Source organism: Pan paniscus, chromosome 2 (genome assembly GCF_029289425.2).
Source record: "Pan paniscus chromosome 2, NHGRI_mPanPan1-v2.0_pri, whole genome shotgun sequence".
NCBI lineage: Eukaryota > Metazoa > Chordata > Mammalia > Primates > Hominidae > Pan > Pan paniscus.
This window is the reverse complement of record NC_085926.1, coordinates 178,781,192-178,801,566: the sequence shown is the minus strand read 5'-3', so window position 1 is coordinate 178,801,566 and position 20,375 is coordinate 178,781,192. Positions and strand designations below refer to the sequence as shown.

At 39.9% G+C, this 20,375-nt stretch overlaps 1 protein-coding gene across 6 annotated transcripts in view; it reads right to left on the bottom strand.

Annotated features, from left to right (window-relative positions):
- FXR1 (FMR1 autosomal homolog 1) overlaps window positions 1-18,361 on the bottom strand; it is a 65,277-nt gene extending 46,916 nt beyond the window's left edge. For 5 of the 6 annotated variants that reach the window (XM_008957350.4, XM_063602613.1, XM_008957353.4 and 2 more), the window contains exon 1: window positions 16,918-17,310. In XM_008957350.4, coding sequence (XP_008955598.1) covers window positions 16,918-16,968 — 51 coding nt within the window. In that variant the 5' untranslated portion in view covers window positions 16,969-17,310. Of the gene's footprint in view, window positions 1-16,917 lie in introns of all 6 variants that reach the window. The other variant, XM_003831978.7, reaches the window with a different exon arrangement.
- Between the last annotated feature and the right edge of the window lie 2,014 nt (window positions 18,362-20,375).

Below are 20,375 nucleotides of genomic sequence, written 5' to 3'. Positions count from 1 at the left end.
TGCACATGGCAGGGGGCTTTATGCCTTTAAGTCTCCATCCAATCTTTGGGGATTTCGACTGTCTCTCTTCCTATTCACACCCACCTGGCTCAGGTCCCATATTTCTCAGAACAAAGCCTTTGACATGTCTTTTTCTTCTTCCCATACATATGCAGACACAGAAGATTTCAAGGCATCCTTATTAAATGGTCACTTGTCTTGTTCACTCGCACAGTCCAATAATGTTTACATTTGAAACTCTTAACTATAAGATAATCATTAATAACTAGGCAGTATAACACATCTGAAGTGTATTCAAAATCTTAAGATGTTCACAGCTTGCTATGGATAGGCGGAAAAAAAAATATCTTAAAATGCCCACATAACTCTGACAAAACAAACAGGCATCATGTAATAAAAAACTAAAAATGCCATAAATTAGGCCGGGCACGGTGGCTCACGCCTGTAATCCCAGCACTTTGGGAGGCCAAGGCAGGCAAAGTTCAAGACCAGCCTGACCAAAATGGAGAAACCCCGTCTCTACTAAAAATACAACATTAGCAGGGTGTGGTGGCGCATGACTATAATCCCAGCTACTTGGGAGGCTGAGGCAGGAGAATCACTTGATCCCAGGAGGTGGAGGCTGCAGTGAGCCGAGACAGCGCATTGCACTCCAGCCTAGGCAACAACAGTGAAACTCTGTCTAAAAAAAAACAAACAAAAAATGCCATAAATTAAGTGTAAAATGAAAGTAGGGATGGAAGGAGTAGAAGGAATCCTTGAGCAGTGAAAAAGCACTATCCGAAGAACTAATTTCAAAAGCAATCTAGTATAAAACAATTCTTTAAAAAAAGGTTCTAGTCAAAGATCCACTTAAGCAGCAAGTTAACTGTTAACAATCCATTAGCCTTCTACATGTAAACAACAGGCAGCTGTAAAATAAAAATTTTATACAAAAAAATTCTACTTACAGCAACAACCAAAAAATAAATCCTACAAGTGTCCTCAACAACAGAAATATGCACAAAAGCTATGTACAAAAAATGTCTGAAGCTCTAATAAATATAAATACAAAATTTAGGAAAATGTAAAACACCATCATGTTCTTAGACACCTTGATATTATAAAAATTTCAATATGCTCCTAAAATTAACCTATAATTTCAATGGGATCCCACTGAAATATTAACAGTGTGTATGTGTTTGGGGTGGGGGGACCTAATAAAATAAGCCTATCTCAAAAAATTTTAAAAAAGAAAGCATTCAAAAAGGAAACTTCTAAAATGGGGTGGGGGGGGCTGGGATGGGAGGGAACAATAACACTCCATACTTACCAAACCTTAAAGATTATTTTAAAACTACAATAATGAAGATGGAAAAGATATTTTAAAGGAACAGAACACAGATTCCAAAAGTAGGCCTAAAGTCATTTAGGAATTTACAAATGGGGAAGGAATGGACTCTTTTTAAAATGGTATTGGAACATTTAAATAATTCTTGGGGAAAACAGAAATGGGTGTCTTCATCAGAAAAAAAAAAAAATCAATAGATAAAACATTCAAACTTCAAAAAAAAAATCAGTAACAATTCCAGGAGAAAGCAGGAGCCAATTATCTATAACTTGCAGTAAGGAAGGCCTTTCTAACCAAAAAAGCAAAACCCAAAAGCCACAAAGTTTGATAAAAGTATATACTACCCAGAAGCTAAAATATAAAAGCATCACATACAAAGGAGAAAAGGGGGCAGAGGGTGAAACAGCATACAACAGGGTTAAATCCCCAATTCAAATATTCTTAGGTGAGTAAGAACAAGCTGATGGAAAAGGTATCGATGGATATGAACTAGGTGAACAAGTAATTCACAGGAAAAAATGTAATTTTAATAATATACAAATCTCCTTTAAATTGTTAAACATTTGCTACAATTTGTTCTGAACTTTGCTTTTCTCTTCAGTTTGTGTCTTGTAGATCCTACCTTACTATGAAGATCTACTCATTTTTTTTTAGACGGGTGCTTAAATGGCCTGTGGGGGAAAAAAGTACACAGGATATCTGCTTACTTTATGAATATATTTTTGAAATTACAGAATATAGCTGAAAAACAAAAAGTTTCTCAACTTGACAGGAGCCGTTGTGGAAAAAAAATCCTATAGGCTAAACAGAAAGAAACATGGTATGACTATATTTCAGGAGTTAAAAGATTAATATTACAAATATAGCAAAAAATCTGAACAGATGTATTATGGACCCTGGCTGTGGAACAGTGACCTAATGACACTGTATGACGGCAGACAAAATATCATTTATAAACCACTCATTTTATAAGAGCACTCATTTTAAAGAAGGAAAGTTGAAACAATACACATCTTATATAGCCCCAAAGTTTCACTCCCTAGGTTAAAAGTACAAATTTAAAATCTCATCTGTCTTGAGCACTTTTCACTAAATCACTATGAACCAAATGATGAAATACTTTTGCCAATTCATATAGTTTTAAACTCTAAAAGATTGAGTCTGGTAGTAATGTTAATCAGAGGAAATAAGGCACCTATCATAAAAAGATACTTAAGGCAAGGTTCCCAAAGTATCAAAAACTAACTCACAACTGGTAAGGCAATTATCTTGTCCAAAACCTGGATTCAAGCTGAAAGAAAATTTTAATGTTTGAAATACTGATCAATAGATCAGGTATCTTGATTGAGTTGTGGCTTAGAAATCTGTACAGATGTCCCTTCAGGAACATTCCTAATAAACCCATTAAGAATATACCATCCTAGTCTAGAAAAATTCTTTTGACTGGAAAGTAACCATGATTACTAATTCATCTGTTACTTTAGATTTTTTTTAAGACCCACTGATGCCTTCCTACCATTTCAATTCATTACAACAGTAAATTTACATTCCTTATAAAGGAGTAAACAAACTTTATAAAGGAGTAAACAGAAACTTTAAAACCTTAGTATTTGGCAGACTACCAAATGTAATCAGAAACAGCACAGCCTGAATCCGAAGTTTTAAAACCAAGTCCAGAACCAAAAAAATCGAAGATTTACACCCTAAAAGTGTAACTCTCATATTTCAAAATTCTTCTTAGAAGAGTTTTCTGATTGCAAAACAAACTGCCTTTTTTCTTTTTTAATGCCAACAAAAGGCCAGAAAAAAAAAAAAAAAATATATATATATATATATATATATATATACAGTACAATCCCCCTAAATAGAGGTTAGGAACTACCCTTGGCTTAACCCAACTTTTTAATGACTCCAGTCTCAAGATTCCAACCTATTAAAAGTTTCATGGTAAAGCAGGAGACCTGTCAGGAATCATACCTCTAGTTCACATTTATTCTCTTACGGAAGCAAAAGGAAGTATCAGACTCACATTACTGCTTCCCTCAAACCTGATCAAGTATTCTTACATAGTTTGTCACTCCAGCTTTAAGACTACTGTTTTTCTTTTTAATTCTCTTCTCATGAATCGCTGGCATGAAATTTAAACATTTTATTTTTCTCTCTAGATTTAGCACAACAGTCAGAAATAACTTTACTTTTTTTTATGCCTTCTCAAATGTGTTAAAAAAAGAAAAAAGTGCAGTTCATGGCTTAATTCCTGATGCAAACTTGTGGTAAAGTACTTACTGTATTTCTAAAGATAAACTGATTAAAATAAATCCTTCTTTATTAGAGACACTGGGCTGTCTGTTAGATAGTGAAGGGTCTTTCCTCTGACTAGGTTAACTCTCCATTTATCCCAACTACATCAGTTAAATATTACTGATGTGGATAAATTTGATTACAAAATATATAGCCCATGAGAAAAAGGTACTAACATCATTCATGCAAAATTCAGTACCTCGGGTTTTTTCTTCCCCAAGAACTGCCACAATGGATTTTATTATCACTTTTTATCCCTTGATCAATTATCAGTTTATTTATTGATTCATACTCTGGCCCCAGTCTACCTTTCCAGCCCATCAATTTGAATGATTTAACATCTCTGATATCAGGATGCTTCTTACAATGGATGGCATCTTGGAATAGCTGACAGCCACATGTCAGTCAGGACATAAATGTCACTCTTTAGTACTCAAACTTGGTTTGCTTGCGATTTTCTGTGGCACCTGATGGTAACCCCTGAGCATTTCAGTCAGCAAACCAACGAAGAACCACTTTAGGAATGACCGCGGTTTCTTATCAGAATGTTTGTTTGTTAACACCTTCTGATAAAATCTAGAAAGCACTAGGATCAAAGCTCACAAAATGAGTAAAAATTACTGGAAGAAAATCCTGAAGACAACAGAGGTATGCACTTTTTTTTTTTTTGAGATGGAGTCTCGCTCTGTCGCCCAGGCCGGAGTGCAATGGCCTGATCTCAGCTCACTGTAACCTCCACCTCCCAGTTCAAGCAATTCTTCTGCCTTAGCCTCCCGAGTAGCTGGGACTAGAGGCACGTGCCACCACGCCCGGCTAACTTTTTTATTTTTAGTAGAGACAAGGTTTCACCATATTAGCCAGGCTGGTCTCGAACTCCTGACCTCGTGATCCACCCACCTCAGCCCCCAAAGTGCTGGGATTACAGGCGTGAGCCACCGCGCCCGGCCAGGAGAGCCCTTTTAAAGTAGGTTTACAACATCAATACTCTCCATGGCACTGAGGAAGATATTTTGAGAAGAAACACAGGTATCTGAATATGAATATGTTTTAATGAATTTCTTTTGCTTGAACTTCCCATTTTATGTATGGGACTGTTAGGATATTTTTCAATAACTACATAAGAATATTAAAAAATAAAGACAACCATTGTTCAGATTAATTGGCACATTTCTTCTTTCTTCATGGTACAGTGCCTCTGACAACTGATGCTGTTTTAGGTATAATGAAATTGCATTGAGGCCAGGCACGGTGGCTCACGCCTGTAATCCCAACAATTTGGGAGGCCGAGGCAGGTGGATCACCTGAGGTCAGGAGTTTGAGACCAACCTGGCCAACATGGTGAAACCCCGTCTCTACTAAAAATACAAAAATTGGTTGATCTTCCACTAATTTCCCAAATCTATATATGGAAAAACAATCTATTCTGTTGATTCTAAACCCAACTTCCAACTATTCAGATATCTCCACCCATAGTTTACTGACACCTAAAATCAACACGTCCACAGTCAGAATCTCATCTGTTGTCCTGCTCTGCACCCTACACAGCATGATCCATTTAACAGGATTTTCAAAATGAAAGAGAAAACTGAACACAGCAAACAATCTTTTTTAACCAGGATTCTAGGAGAATACAGCCCGATGCAATAAGGCATCCGCTGTGTGTAATGAATTAACTTCTCTCACATATATCTAGAATGGTACTACGACCTATGTGCCATCACCAGGAGAACTGAGAAACTGTGTTTCTGTGCCTTATAGTTAAGATAAGAAACTCGGGCTGAAGGCTGGGCACGACAGCTCACACCTGTAATCCCAGCACTTTGGGAGGTCGAGGCAGGCAGATCACCTGAGGTCAGGAGTTCGAGGCCAACATGGCGAAACCCTATCTCTACTAAAAATGCAAAAATTAGCTGGGCATGGTGGTACACACCTTAAGTCCCAGCTACCTGGGAGCCTGAGGGAGGAGAATCACTTGAACCCGAGAGGCAGAGGTTTCAGTGGGCCAAGACCACACCACTGCACTCCAGCCTGGGCGACAGAGCAAGACTCTGTCTCAAAAAAAAAAAAGAAACTCAAGCTGCAAAAGTCTGACTTGTCTCCCAGATCTGGGTGATCATTGTTATCTAGGCAACTTTAAAGTTCTCAAGAAGGATGCCCGAGGGTCTGTAATCCCAACCCACTCAGGAGACTGAGCGGGGAAGATCACTTGAGCCTAGTAGTTCGAGGCCAGCCAGCCTGGGCAACATAGGGAGACAGATCAACAGACCGGTCTCCTAAAACAACAACAATTTCTCTATTTGCAAAATAAAGGAGGTGAAGATTCTTAAACTGGGGTACTCCCTGACACTCAAAGATGTGCTAGGAGTACTTAAAGCTACTCCCTCCCCACAACTACCATGGTAAATCTTCCTGGAGCTTTTATGATAAGTAAAGTAATTTAAAAGATTCATAATAAAGTTTCTGGACTGTCTACATAGTTAACAGATTATATAAAGGGCTCCTTATCAGGGCAAGGAAAAAAAAAAGCCTCACTAAATGAAGGCACTACAATACAGTGGTTTCACTGTAAGGTCTCAGATCCCACTACTTACTGTGTATAACAAGAGAGGATCCAAGACAGTAATGTAAGGAAAATAAGATCCCTAACTGGCCTTATTTGCCAAAAAGCAAATCACAATGTTCCCTTCTCGAGATCTCTGTATGGTATTCCCAGGACACCCCAGACTCTTTGGAGTAATTCTCAGGAGGGTCTATCAATCTGGAATGGGATCCAGCCCTCCAGGATGCTGAGCATCAACCTCTCATCCCAATCCTAGAAGTGAGGGAGATCCAGCTAAGGAGAGACACACATGCAAGAAAAACAACTTTCAAACAGAGATGATTAATACATGGCACTAGCATAACTGCCTATACATACAAATATGCAAAAATATTAACGTACTATTTAAATGTAAAAATAAAACTCCAAAGTAACCTAAGAAATTGTATGTATAATCTGGGCACAGACTGTCTTAACCAGGACTGGAAACCCAGAAGCCTTAATGGAAAAAAAAAATTATGTTAAAAACTAAAATCTCACTATGACCAGCAATATAAGAAAAGAAGTTAAAAGGATGGGGAGGCAGGGCACAGTGTGGCTCACACCTGTAATCCCAGCACTTTGGGAGGCCGAGGCAGGAAGATCACTTGAGTCCAAGAGTTGGAGGCCAGCCTGGGCAACATAACAAGACCCATCTCTACAGAAAATTTTTTTAAGTTAGCTGGGCATGGTGGCACATGTCTGTAGTCTCAGATACTCCAGAGGCTGAGGCAGGAGGATCGCTTGAACCTGGAAGGTCAAGACTGCAATGAGCCATGATCCTATCACTGCACTGCAACCTGGGTGACACAGTATTATTTATTTTGAGATCCTATCTCAAAATTAATAACCTAAATAAATAGGTGGGAGAGTGGACACTCTTACATCAGGTCAGAGGCTTACTATCCGTAATACAGAAAGATTTTCAAAACTGACAAAGGACACCCCAACAAAAAAATGGGCAAAAGACAGGCAATTCTTAGAAAAACAAAATCAAATGGCAAACAAAGGTAAGTCTTAAAAGAACAAGTTCAAATGGCAAACAAACATTAAAATTCACAACTGGGATCAAGTTCCAATGAGATATCCCTTTACATCCAACAGACTGGCAAAAATTAAAGATCATAAAGCCAATTTCTGGCACAGATAAAAAGAAAAAGCTGCCATTTATTATTGATGGAGAACACAGGAAGCATCAGAAGCCTTTTTGGAAAGCAATCTTTCAACATTTATTACAGTTTTTTGTTTTTTTAAAGGTTCCCTTTCACCAAGCTATCCCATTCTTTGATATCTATCCAATGGAAATAGTTATGTGGAGCGACAAAAAACTGAAAACAAAGTGTATGTCTATTAACTGGGGAATGGCTGAATTTAATACATTCTTATGATTATATAACCTTAAAAAATAAATCATACTCCACATGAAAATAGTTAAGATGTGGATGATCCTATTTTTATACAGTAATACTGAAAAACCCTATACTTGTAACTGAATGCGTACCTATATACAATTCTACGAGCATAGTGAAATATATGGAACCACGTATATGTGCTACAAACAAAGGTTACCTAATATGGAGGCGGAGGTGAGAGACCCAGGTGGTGAAGAGCAACCAGGGGAAAAAAAAATACAACAGACTAAGTTTTTATATCATACTTACGTGTGTGTAAAATTATACATGTGTCTATGTAAACGTATACTTTTAAGAATTAGAATATATCTTATTGTCAGCCAACACGTTTTCCATACAGCACGTATGTGCATCACCACTCCCCACTTCTAATTTTTCCATCTCTAGGGATCTCAAATTTATAAGATATAAACTTATAAGAAGCTTACAACAACTAAAAGATCTAAGTTGTAATTTGATTCCAACAAGTACCAAATAGTCAAGGCTGCTACTGCAATCAAAAAAAGTCTTAACTTCAAACAATATCCTTTTTAAAAAGATCTACGCAACTAAATCTACAAAGTAAAATTATTCCAAATCACTAGATACTTGTTCCACAAATTCAAAAAGTCTGCAAATTTACCAATTACATTATACATTACAATAATTATTACAAGTTTTTTTTTTTTTTTTTTTTTTTAGATGGAGTTTCTGTTGCCCAGGCTGGAGTGCAGTGGCGTGATCTTGGCTCATTGCAACCTCCACACACACCCCCACCCTGAGTTCAAGGGATTCTCCTGCCTCAGCCTCCAGAATAGCTGGGATTACAGGCACCAGCCACCATGCCCTGCTAATTTTTGTGTTTTTAGTGGAGATGGTTTCACCATGTTGGCCGGGCTGGTCTCGAACTCCTGCCCTCAAGTGATCCACCCGCCTCAGCCTCCCAAAGTGCTGGGATTACAGTCAAGAGCCAGCGCGCCCAGCCAATTATGGAGTAAGCTCTAATAAGAAAAAAAATTATTCAAGGCAAGCATTCAGCATTCATTAGTATTGAGCATGTAACTGTTCTGAGTTTGAAAAAAGAAAAAGGACAATGAGGATGTGAAGATTTCTTTAAGAATACACAAGTGTCTACTACTACTGTTCACATACCAGTAATGTTCTTGGCTTGTTAGGTTCACCCATTTGTATGTATTATCTAACAGTTCTCTTTGAAATGGAATAAGTTAACAGTTCCAAATGGCCACCCAAAACTATTCTGGGCCGGGCATGGTGGCTCACACCTGTAATCCTAGCACTTTGGGAGGCTGAGGCAGGCAGATCACCTGAGATCAGGAGCTCAAGGTCAGCCTAGTCAACACGGCAAATCGCCATCTCTACTAAAAATACAAAATTTGCCGGGCGTGGTGGTGCATGGCTGTAATCTCAGCTACAATAATTACTGAGGCACAACAATCGCTTGATCCTAAGAGGCAGAGGTTGCAGTGAGCCAAGATTGCGCCACTGCACTCCAACCTGGGCAACAGAGCTAGACTAAAAAAAAAAAAAAAAAAAAGAACAAAACTATTCTGACTTTCTCGTTGCAGAGTTTAAGTTCTATACAGTTCCCTCTATGCATGCATAAAGTTTTGTGACAGTATCTGAACTTGACCAAGATCAAAACTTCTTTAAAAAAATCATTTAAATTCAGTTTGAACCAAAATCAGAAATGATGAAGTTAGCAGTTACTAAGATTACACATCATTCAACAAATATACACTGAGGGCTTACTATGAACTAAGTACATATATCAACAAAATTTAAGACTTGAAAATAACCTGAAAAACTGTAAAAACAAAAAGGTTATATGAAAAGGGAACCAAAAACAGCTACCTATGATTAATTATGTAGATTAAGAAAGGAATTCAGGAGCCTCTGAGGCTCCTGATCTGAAGAAATCTCAACACGGGAGCGCATCCCTTTGCCAACAATAATAAACTTCATCAGCTATTTTACTAATGGAGACCTCTGTTCATCTTCCCAAAATAGACAGCAAAAAACGCTGAAGATAGAGAATGGCAGGCAAGTTAAATACACTGATAGCATAAATTATCTTGATTAAAAGAAGGAGGTAGTGGCTCATGCCTGTAATCCCAGCACTTTGGGAGGCTGAGGCAGGAAGATCATAAGGTCAGCAGTTTGGGACCAGCCTGGCCAATATGGTGAAACCCCATCTCTAATACAAAAATCAGCCGGGCGTGGTGGCTGACACCTTTAGTCCCAGCTATTCAGGAGGCTGAGACGGGAGAATTGCTTGAACCCGGGAGGCAGAGGTTGCAGTGAGCTGAGATTGCGCCACTGCACTCCAGTCTGGGCAACAGAGCAAGACTCCATCTCAAAATAAAACAAAATGCATGAAAAGAAATAGGTAATATTAATTTCAATATTATTTAACCTAATATACCTAAAATATTATCCAACATGTAATCAATGTAAAAAATTATTGGCCCGGCGCAGTGGCTCACGCCTGTAATCCCAGCACTTTGGGAGGCTGAGCCAGGTGGAACATTTGAGGTCAGGAGTTCGAAACCAGCCTGGCCAACATGGTGAAACCCTGTCTCTACTAAAAATACAAAAATTGCCTGGGCGTGGAGGCACACAGCTATAATCCCAGCTACTCGGGTGGCTCAGGCATGAGAATCACATGAACCCAGGAGGCGGAAGTTGCAATGACCCGAGATAGTGCCACTGCACTCCAGCCTGGGCAACAGAGCAAGACTCTGGCTCAAAAAAAAAAAAAAAAAAATTGAGGTGTTTCACTTTTTTTTTTTTTTAATTCTAAGGCTTTGAAACCCAATTTGTATTTTACATTTAAAGCATATCTCAATTCAGACTAGTACATTTCAGCTCCATGGCTGGTGGCTACTATATTAGAAAGCAGATTTGTCTAAAGCAAAGGCATAGCTCAAATCATTTCTCTGGGAATCTCCCAATTTATTCCTCATAATTCTCCTCATATTAGTAACAATTCAAAATTAGTAATAATGTGGCAAAACATTTGTACTTCAAAAAATATTGCACCATAATGGTTAAAGAAATTGGTTCTGTGGCGTCAAACTTCAGAGTCTGAATCTTGAATCAGCATCTAACTTTACAGACCTGGATTCACTTAGCCTCAGTATTCTCAAATAGTGGAGTTATCTACTTCACTGTGGTTGAAAGGATTAAATGGGAAATTCGAGTAAGGCACCTACAAAGTCTGGTAAGTAGTCTGGGTACTCAATGAAAATTAGTTACAGTTACTAGAGGTAGATGGGACTGCCATCAACAGAAACTAGCGAAGATTTCACAACTTATAAATAGGTTAAAGGAAATACAACTGCTTCATACTGCATATGAAAAAACCAAGGAGTTTACCTGGATGATCCTGCCAGTTAAAGACTATTACAAGAATTAGGGGTCAATCATGGAATGAATGCATATTGCTCTTCCCACTACAAAAAAGCTAATTTGACAACCTTAAACACTGTGATAGAGAACTTACCCAGAGTGATAATCCAGCAAAGTGTCTGCCCTTTTCCTCCTAATGAAAATGTAAGCTCACTATCCTAAAAGTTACTTTGAAAAATCCCTAATGCTGGCCAGACTCAGTGGTTCATGCCTGTAATCCCAGCACTCTGGGAGGCCCAGATGGGAGTATTGCTTGAGACCAGGAGTTTGAGACCAGCCTGATCTAAATAGCAAGACCCCATCTCTACTAAAAAATAAAAAATAAAAAAATAAAACCAACCTCACAGAGTTCTTGGGAAAAGAAAATCAGGAAATACATATAGAAGCTTAATACATAATCTAGTAAAGAACAGGCTCTCATCTTAAACTATTATCTTACAGAAGGCACACAAATATCTGACATAGAAAATAACAGGTACATAAAAGTAAAAATACGGAAAAATAATGTTTTCTGGAAGTATTTAAAGCCAGGGCCTTGACAGTATCTCTCTAGATAGATAAGATGTGCTTTTCTGCTTTCATATTTTTCGTAATTATGTGTTGCTCTTCTAATACAAAACACAAAACTTTACAAGAAATATATGCATTTAAATTGACTTTTTTTTTTTTTTTTTTTTTTTGAGACAGAGTCTCACTCTGTCACCCAGGCTGGAGTGCAATGGCATGATCTCGGCTCACTGCAACCTCTGCCTCCCCGGTTCAAGCGATTCTCCCACCTCAGCTTCCCAAGTAGCTGGGACTACAGGCGTGTGCCACCACACCTGGCTAATTTTTGTATTTTTAGTAGAGATGGGGTTTCTCTATGTTGGCCAGGCTGGTCTCGAACTCCTGACCTCGTGATCCACCCACCTCAGCCCCACAAAGTGCTGGGATTACAGGCGTGAGCCACGGCGCCCGGCCTAAGTTGACTTTTTAATAACTGTGATCACCATCAGCAAGATAGAGTAGAAAATCCCAGCCTTCCTTCCCCTCCACGTTTTGCAACTATCTGTGAATGAAAATAAAAGCTGTTGTGATCATTTATTTTGACATCCAGTTAAATCTTCATTCCTTAGCATTTTAATGAAAATTATCTTTTTAAATATGCAAAACAACCATTTTAAAGTATCTGGAACTATGTATTTTTAAATTAACAGGGTGGCCTAATATTAAGACAATTATCGTTTTTTCAATTACAAATCTCCACAATGAAACCAACTAACAAGACTCTGTACTAACCTTGAAAAGTCAGCATACCCTCTGAACGCAACTTTTTACTATAATTCTATTGGTCATCATTATTAATATATCTACTGCATAATTTAGATTACGCTCAAATTCCACTTAATATTAAATCAAGCTAAACAGGGAATTATAGAAATATAGTACTTTGAGATTTGTTTTGTAGACAGTTACACGGTTGAAGCAGACAGCTCTAAAAGTAATTAACTCTGGCCAGGCGCGGTGGCTCACGCCTGTATTCCCAGCACCTTGGGACGCCGAGGCGGATGGATGGAGACCATCCTGGAGATCGAGAACATCCTGGCCAACATGGTGAAACTCCGTCTCTACTAAAAATACAAAAAATTAGCTGGGCGTGGTGGTGCGTCCCTGAAATACCAGCTACTCAGGAGGCTGAGGCAGGAGAATCGCTTGAACCACTGAGTGAGAGGTTGCAGCCAGCCAAGATTGCACCACTGCACTCCAGCCTGGTGACAGAGCAAGACTCCGTCTCAAGAAAACAAAAAAAAAGTAACTCTACCTTCTGCAGAAAGTGATTGAAATCTCAGAGCTTACAGGTTCCCTTGGAACATCATGGAAACTTTCCTATGAGCCAGAAACTGAGTGACTTACTTCCAACTTCTATTTAAAATTATACTCATGGTCGGGCGTGGTGGCTCACACCTGTAATCCCAGCACTTTGGGAGGCCGAGGAGGGCGATCATTTGACGTCAGGAGTTCGAGGCCAGCCTGGCCTACAGAGTAAAACCACGTCTCTACTAAAAATACAAAAATTAGCCAGCCATGTTAGCACATGCCTGTTGTCCCAGCTACCTGGGAGGCTGAGGCAGGAGAATCACCTGAACCTGGGAGGTGGAGGTTGCAGTGAGCCGAGATCGCACCACTGCACTCCCACCTGGGCAAAAGAGCAAGATTCTGTCTCAAAAAATAAAAATAAAATGAAATTATACTCAGCCCAAGGCCATACAAATTGCAATGCTATTACAAAGACTAATATATATTTATACATCAGTTAAAAAGCACTTTAATGATGCAAATGAGCCGGAGGTTTCTGTGGGGTAATGGAATGTTCCGAAGGAAGACTGCGGCGGTGGTTACACAACTCTGTAAATATACTGTCATTCAACTGTACACTTAAAAAAGGTTAGTTTTATAGAATATACATTCTACCTCATTAAAACTTTCTTTTTCAAGACACCTTAAATGTCCAGTAGTATAAAACCTAAGATGCTACTTTAGGTATGAGAAGTACAAAAGTACAAAGCCTATAATGTTATTTTATATAACAGCATAGCCCACCAACAAATGCTTAATTAACATCTTCCCATTCTCTCTCATCCCCGCAGATTTATAGGGCTACGAACATGCACAAATCAAGTTTCTAATATCTCTAACTATAGAGCCACTGTTAAATGCAGAACAATGTATTTAGCACGCCACCATTTGTGTACATACTATTTTTTAAAGGCTACCCTAATTTTAGGTAAAATATTCAGATCTTCAGCGTTTCACTGGTTCCAATTAATTTGTGAAATGAAGTTTCAGTTCTACTACAAAAACTTTAATCAAAGTCTACAGAGTACTGCCTCAAGGCATGATAACTGACTTTGAAACTCATCAATGGCAATTCACACTTACGGCCAAATGTGTGTCTTCTGCCTATACGGGGTAAGAGGAGGGGGAAAAGGGGAAATTCAGATCACCTGTACATTGAAAAATCACCACAAAAAACCAAAGAAATACACTAAAATGTTAACAGCTCTCATCTCAAGGCAACTTCTAGTTTTTGCTGAGTTCCAAAATTCCCTCAGTGACCATGTATTATCTTCTAAATTGGAAAAAAACTGATTAAAATTAAATTGCTTCTACGCTAAATGGAAGCCGGACTCAAAACACTACACAATATAGTGTACGATTCTATACACGTAACGTTCTGAATAAGAAAAACTATGGGGACAGAAAACACTCTAGAAGCTGGGGTTGAGGAATGGTTGACTGAAAAGGGCATGACGGAAATTTGGGGGCTATGAATCTTGATAAATGCTGACACCACCACAGTTAAGGTGACAGTTAATCTTGATAATTGTCAGCATTTATCAAGATTCATAACCGTACACCAAAAAAGGCTTATTTTACTGTGTGTAAATTAACATTAACTTTTACATTCTAATGAATAAAAAGCAATAAATTTCTGTGCAATAAGCCAATGGTTTTCAAGTCAGCAGTTTAATAGGATAAAAATATACTGAGGATCACAGAACTACTTCAAGCCCCTCATGTTAGACAGAGAGATTTGTTCAGGGGTCCATTGTTAGATAATGGTAAGGTGAAGTACAGACCTAGAATTCTCATCTGTTTACTTCAAATCCAGGACTCTTTTCCACTCCGCCATTCTCATTCTTCCAGAGTTCTGAAGACCACAGTTTCCACAAAGTGCATATGCAAGTGGATTATGGCTGGACATAAAATTCCAAATGTTCAAGCGTACATGATTTCAGTGCACACACAGGTGGCTAGTGTCCTTTCCAACCTTTGTCAAAGTACCAACTCACTTTGTGAGGCAAAATGAGTAATGGAGTCAAAGTCTAAGTAGAAACAAGCAGTAGATTGTAGATATGTATAGAGATCAATTATAAATACTTCAGAGTTCCAAAATGGGGACATTTGATTCATTGTGAATTGACTGGAAAAAAAAAATACCGTGAGAAACCAAAGTAAACTGCAAACAATCTTTACTAAAATTACCTTCACCTTATTAAAAAAAGGAAAAAATATCTTGCATAGCAGGCTATTGACAAATATACTTTGCTAAAAATAGTTGTCTACCACATGCATGATGCAGAACCATGAATTAAAGCAAAATAATCACTTTATTTTTTCCAATATGCAAGAAAAAATGCATACCTCCCTTATACAAGAACTATAGGGCCAAATAGTGAGAATTTAAAACTTTTCGGGAAAGGGGTGGGGGGTGATGCAAAACGACTTATCTACACTTGATAGGAAAAACATAGATAAGTCTATTCTTTTCGCCGTCTTACCCAGCGAACTGTATCTGCAGTAGTCCAGGCAAAGCAACCACCAGGTTTCAATAACAACAAAAGTCAATTAACTATGTACTCAAATTTCACCTAGGTCATTGGTCTGACATCAAGTCTTAAACCGAGAACGTCAATGTTAACTGCTCACGCATTAACATAAAGTCTCATTTCCAACAGGCACTGTTCCTACTTTAAGTTTACCACCTAAGGAGATTTAAACTTGCAAAAAGCTTAGGGGGATCCTTTATACGCTGTGATTCCCCATTATGCTAGTACCACGTGACAGTTAAACCAAATCCACAGAGCTAATCAGTAAACTAAGAAAGGAAAATCAAAATGCTGAAAATAGAAAATCGTGGCCAAATAAAATAAAAACCCATAGGATAAAAGGTACGCTGAAATGAAAACCTGTGAGAATTCACTTTGCATATGCACAATACTCATGTATTAGAAGAAGGCCCTTCATAAAAATAGCCAAGACTCTCAAACATTTGAGATGCTGGCTTAGTGAGATTGACTGACAGACAACAGCTGGGGAGATTCTGTATTGATCTTCTAACAGCCTGGCGTATTTCGGGAAAATAAGGAGAAAAGAACGCTATAGTGGCAAAAAATCAACTATCAGGATTTCATTTTCAGATATGTGAACGCTGAATGCCCCACCAAATTCCTCTACTCTATTCCTCTTACGTTTTTCAGCCCCGATTCCATAGTAATGGATGTCCTTCCTCCCAAGCAAACAAACAAAAAACCTCGTGGGAGAAAAAACAAAACAAAACAAAACAAAACAAAACCTCCCTCCAAAAACAGGGGCAGTGATATAAAGGAATTAGTCACCTCTCCACCTATCTCCCTGATCCATTTCGCATTTTAAATCTTACTTTAAAGCTCACAACTCTCCTTTTCTTCCGTAATAGAGGGGCTAAGGCGCCGCCCAATTTCCCAGGCCGCAAAAATATTCCAACCCGCCACAATTCAAGGTTTTCTGCTTTTCTGTATTTGATCCTAACCCTCAATCCAGTACCCCCATTCTCCTCAGACACTAAAGATTTGTTGGCCCAAAACTCAAATACAAGGGTGAATTCCAAAGATTCAGCGATACACCCGCCCCAAGGGGTGGGGAGGGGTCGGAGGAGCGGGCTGAGGAGCTCCCGCCCGGCCCAGTTCGAGGGGCGGGGGAGCGGGGGAGACCACACAATCCCACCGCCTCCTTTCACGACTCCCCCACCTCCCAGAGCTCGGGCCTGCTCCGAAGGAGCTCCCGCCGCCCAGCAGCCACTCAGTTGCTTCCCACCGGCCCGCCAAGAACCGTACTAGCAACCAAGAGGGTTCATAACTAGGAAAATGCAAGAGGTGTCCGACGTGTTGTTTCAAAACATAACGGAGCCCCGGCCCCCGAGACCGTTAAACCGCGGGTGGAGGGGGGAGAAGCAAGGAATCCAGCGGCCTCGAGCTTTGGCCTGGCTGCCTTTCCGACCCCAAACCTCACTCTCTGGGACCACCAACCCGCCCTCAAACGCGCTCCAGCACCCAGAACACTCGACAAAGTGGCAAAACGGTCAGTACCTTGTAGAAAGCCCCGTTAGAGCCGCGAACCTCCACCGTCAGCTCCGCCATGTTGGAACCGCAAAGGCCGCTGGGAAGAGATTCTAGAAACTTTCCAACCAGAGGGGAGGAGGGGGGAGGGGCGAGAAGGAGGCGGGGAAAGGGGAGGGGAAAACAGGGCTGGGATTGGGATCCCCCGCCCTTCACCCCTGGGGTCCCAACGTGCCGCCCCGACTCTCGAGGTGGGATCCCTGCGCACCCTGCATCACTGGCTTTGGGCTCCGCCTGCCGCCGTCTACGTCGGATTTGCCTCCAGACACAATCGCCCGACCTTTGTTGACCCGCCCCTAGGTCCCCGCCCCACAGTGCACGCAGTTCGCACCGCGGCGGCCGAGTAGTGCCTCCAGCTGCCACAGAATGAACTTCCCAGGCACAGCCTGCCCGGCGCATCGGCATTCCCCTGAGCTCCGGCATCCTGACCTTAAACTTCTGGAAGTGCTGGCTGCCCTGGAATGGCTTTCTCACCCACTTTTTGGGCTCCAGTTGCCCTGGGGAAGAGGGATGCCTACAAAATAGACATACTATTGTGCCCCAAGTTATTTCGCCCCGCTCTTTTTTTAAAAAAAGTTGGGCCTTCTCTTGACTCAAATTCCACAGTTCCACATTCCCTCAAACAATTTGGCCTAGCCCTCTCCCCACCTGTTACCACTTTAGCTATTTAAAAGTCAAACTGAGTATTTTCAGGGCAAGTAATTGTGTTCACACCCTAGAACAGAGTTTAGGTGAATTCGCCTTATTAAAAGTAGTCAGACAAACTTAATAGAGCAGGAGACCACGTTTTCCTCTGCTAAATGCATGCAAATTTCCGCAAATAGGATCAAAGCAGAACCACCTCCAGTTTTGTAAGCATAACAAATACTTTGGGTATGGATTTTAACAACTTAATACTGAAGCTCCTTCCCTAAGCAAGGGCTTTGGAAAATAATACTATAAGTGCCCCTTGTTACACTTACATTATTACCGTTTTCGCAGAAAAACTTAAGAAAGGATACTTTGCTAACATTCTATACTTCCCATGAAACGCCCACCGACCCAGTTTTTCAGATTCTAAAAAAATAAAATGTACACAACATTTTATGAGCACGTCTGCATCTCTGAAGATTCTGGGAAAAAATGAGGGCTGTGAAAGTGCTCACTGTTGTTATGTACAGGATATTCTATTTATTTATTTATTTATTTAGAGACAGGGTCTCACTCTGTTACCCAAGATGGAGTGCAGTGGAGTGATTACGTGGCAGCCTGGACTTCCCAGGCTCAGGTGATGCTGCCACCTCAGCCTCCCGAGTAGCTAGGACTACAATATTTATTTTATTTTATTTTATTTATTATTATTTTTTTAGACAGTCTCGCTCTATCGCCCAGGCTGGAGTGCAGTGGTGAGATCTCAGCTCACTGCAACCTCCGCCTGCTGGTTCAAGTGATTCTCCTGCCTCAGCCTCCGGAGTAGTTGGGATTACAGGCTCGCACCACCACACCCAGCTAATTTTTTTGTGTTTTTAGTAGAGATGGGGTTTCACCATGTTGGCCAGGCTGGTCTGGAACTCCTGACCTCATGATCTGCCTGCCTCGGGATTACAGGCATGAGCCACCGTGCCCAGCCTATTTATTCACTCCCGGCCTATTTTTTTTTTTTTTTTTTTTTAAGACAGGATCTCTATCGCCAAGGCTGAAGTGCAGTGGCACAATCATAGCTCACTGTAACCTTGAACTCTTGGCCATCCCACACTGGGCTGGGATGTTCTTTTTAAAGTGTTGATCATCATGAGAAAAATGTAAACAACTAAATGCCCATCAATGAGTAATAGCCACCATTTATTAAGGGCACCTTATGCTAACACTCTATATTGTATCTCATTATGATCCTTCAGAATTATAATGTCCTATTTGCTTTCTTAAAAAGTTTTCTTCAGATATAATTCTCCCATTTATAATGTACAATTCAGTAGTTTTTAGTATATTCACAGATTTGTGCAACCATCACCACAGTCAATTTTAGAACATTTTCATCACTGCAAAAATAACCCCATACCTGTTAGCGTTCACTCTAGATTTAACCCCAGCTCCCCAGGCCCTAGGAAATCACTATCCTGTTTTCTACCTATATAGATTGGCCTAGTCTAGATATTTAATATAAATGAAATTGCAGAATATGTGTTGTTTTATGACTGGCTTTCTTTTTTCTTTTTCCTTTCTTTTTTTTTTTTGAGACAGAGTCGCACTCTGTTGCCCAGGCTGGAGTGCAATGGCTTGATCTCCACTCACCACAACCTCCACCTCCTGGACTAAAGTGATTCTCCCGCCTCAACCCCCTGCCCCACAAGTAGCTGGGAGTAGAGACACCACCCACCACGCCCGCCTAATCTTTGTATTTTTTGTAGAGATGGGGTTTCACCATGTTGCCCAGGCTGGTCTCGAACTCCTAAGCTCAAGTTATCCACTGCCTCCGCCTCAGCCTCCCAGAGTGCTAGGATTACAAACGTAAGCCACTGCACCTGGCCTATGATTGGCTTCTTTCATTTAGTATAATGTTTTATAGTTTCATCCATGTTGTAGAATGTATTACTACTTATTCCTTTTTGTCAAATATACTGTTGTATGGATATACCACATCATTTTATTTATTAATTCATCAATTGATAGACGTTTGCTTTGTTTCTACTTTTTGGCTGTTAGGAATAATGCTGCTATGAAAACTGCTGTATATGTTTTGGTATAGACAGATGTATGTTTTTGTTTCTCTTGGGTATATAGCTAGAAATGGAATTGCTGACTCATGATAACTCCATGTTTAAACCTTTTGAGGAATTGCCAGACTTTTCCAAAGTGGCTGCATTATTTGCATTCCCACCAACAGTGTATGAGGGTCCCAGTGTGCTTTTCTTTATGGGTTCCCCTCTCCTTTCCTGTCCTCCCCTCCCCTCCCTTCTCCTCCTTTTCTCTTCTCTCTTCTCTCCTCTCTCTCTCTCTGTTTTGGCTTTCAGTGTATTTTTTGTTTGTTCTCAATGTGAGTGATTTTGAGTATGGATGCGAAAATTCCACTTGGGCACAGGCCAAAGCATCTCATACTGCCTGAACTCTAAAGAATAAGTATTGTCCCTCTTCAGGCCTTGCATAGCGAAAACATTTGAATTTGGAACCCAGCCAACACTTAACTACTTCTTCTAGGTAGACTTCGTGATTTCAGTTAAGCAACCGAGCCCTATAGCAACCAGTAACACATGTAAGATCAGACAAGCTATAAGTGTCAGAACTACGATTTGAGCCCTCTTACTTTCCATTTCCAGTGCCACATCAATGACTGTTTGCAGCCTCCATATAATATTCAAAATGGGACATTACACAAACTTTAAAATTTTGATGTAGATCTATTTTCATCATCATAAAAAGATGTTCACTTTAAAGAATGTCACAAAACACCA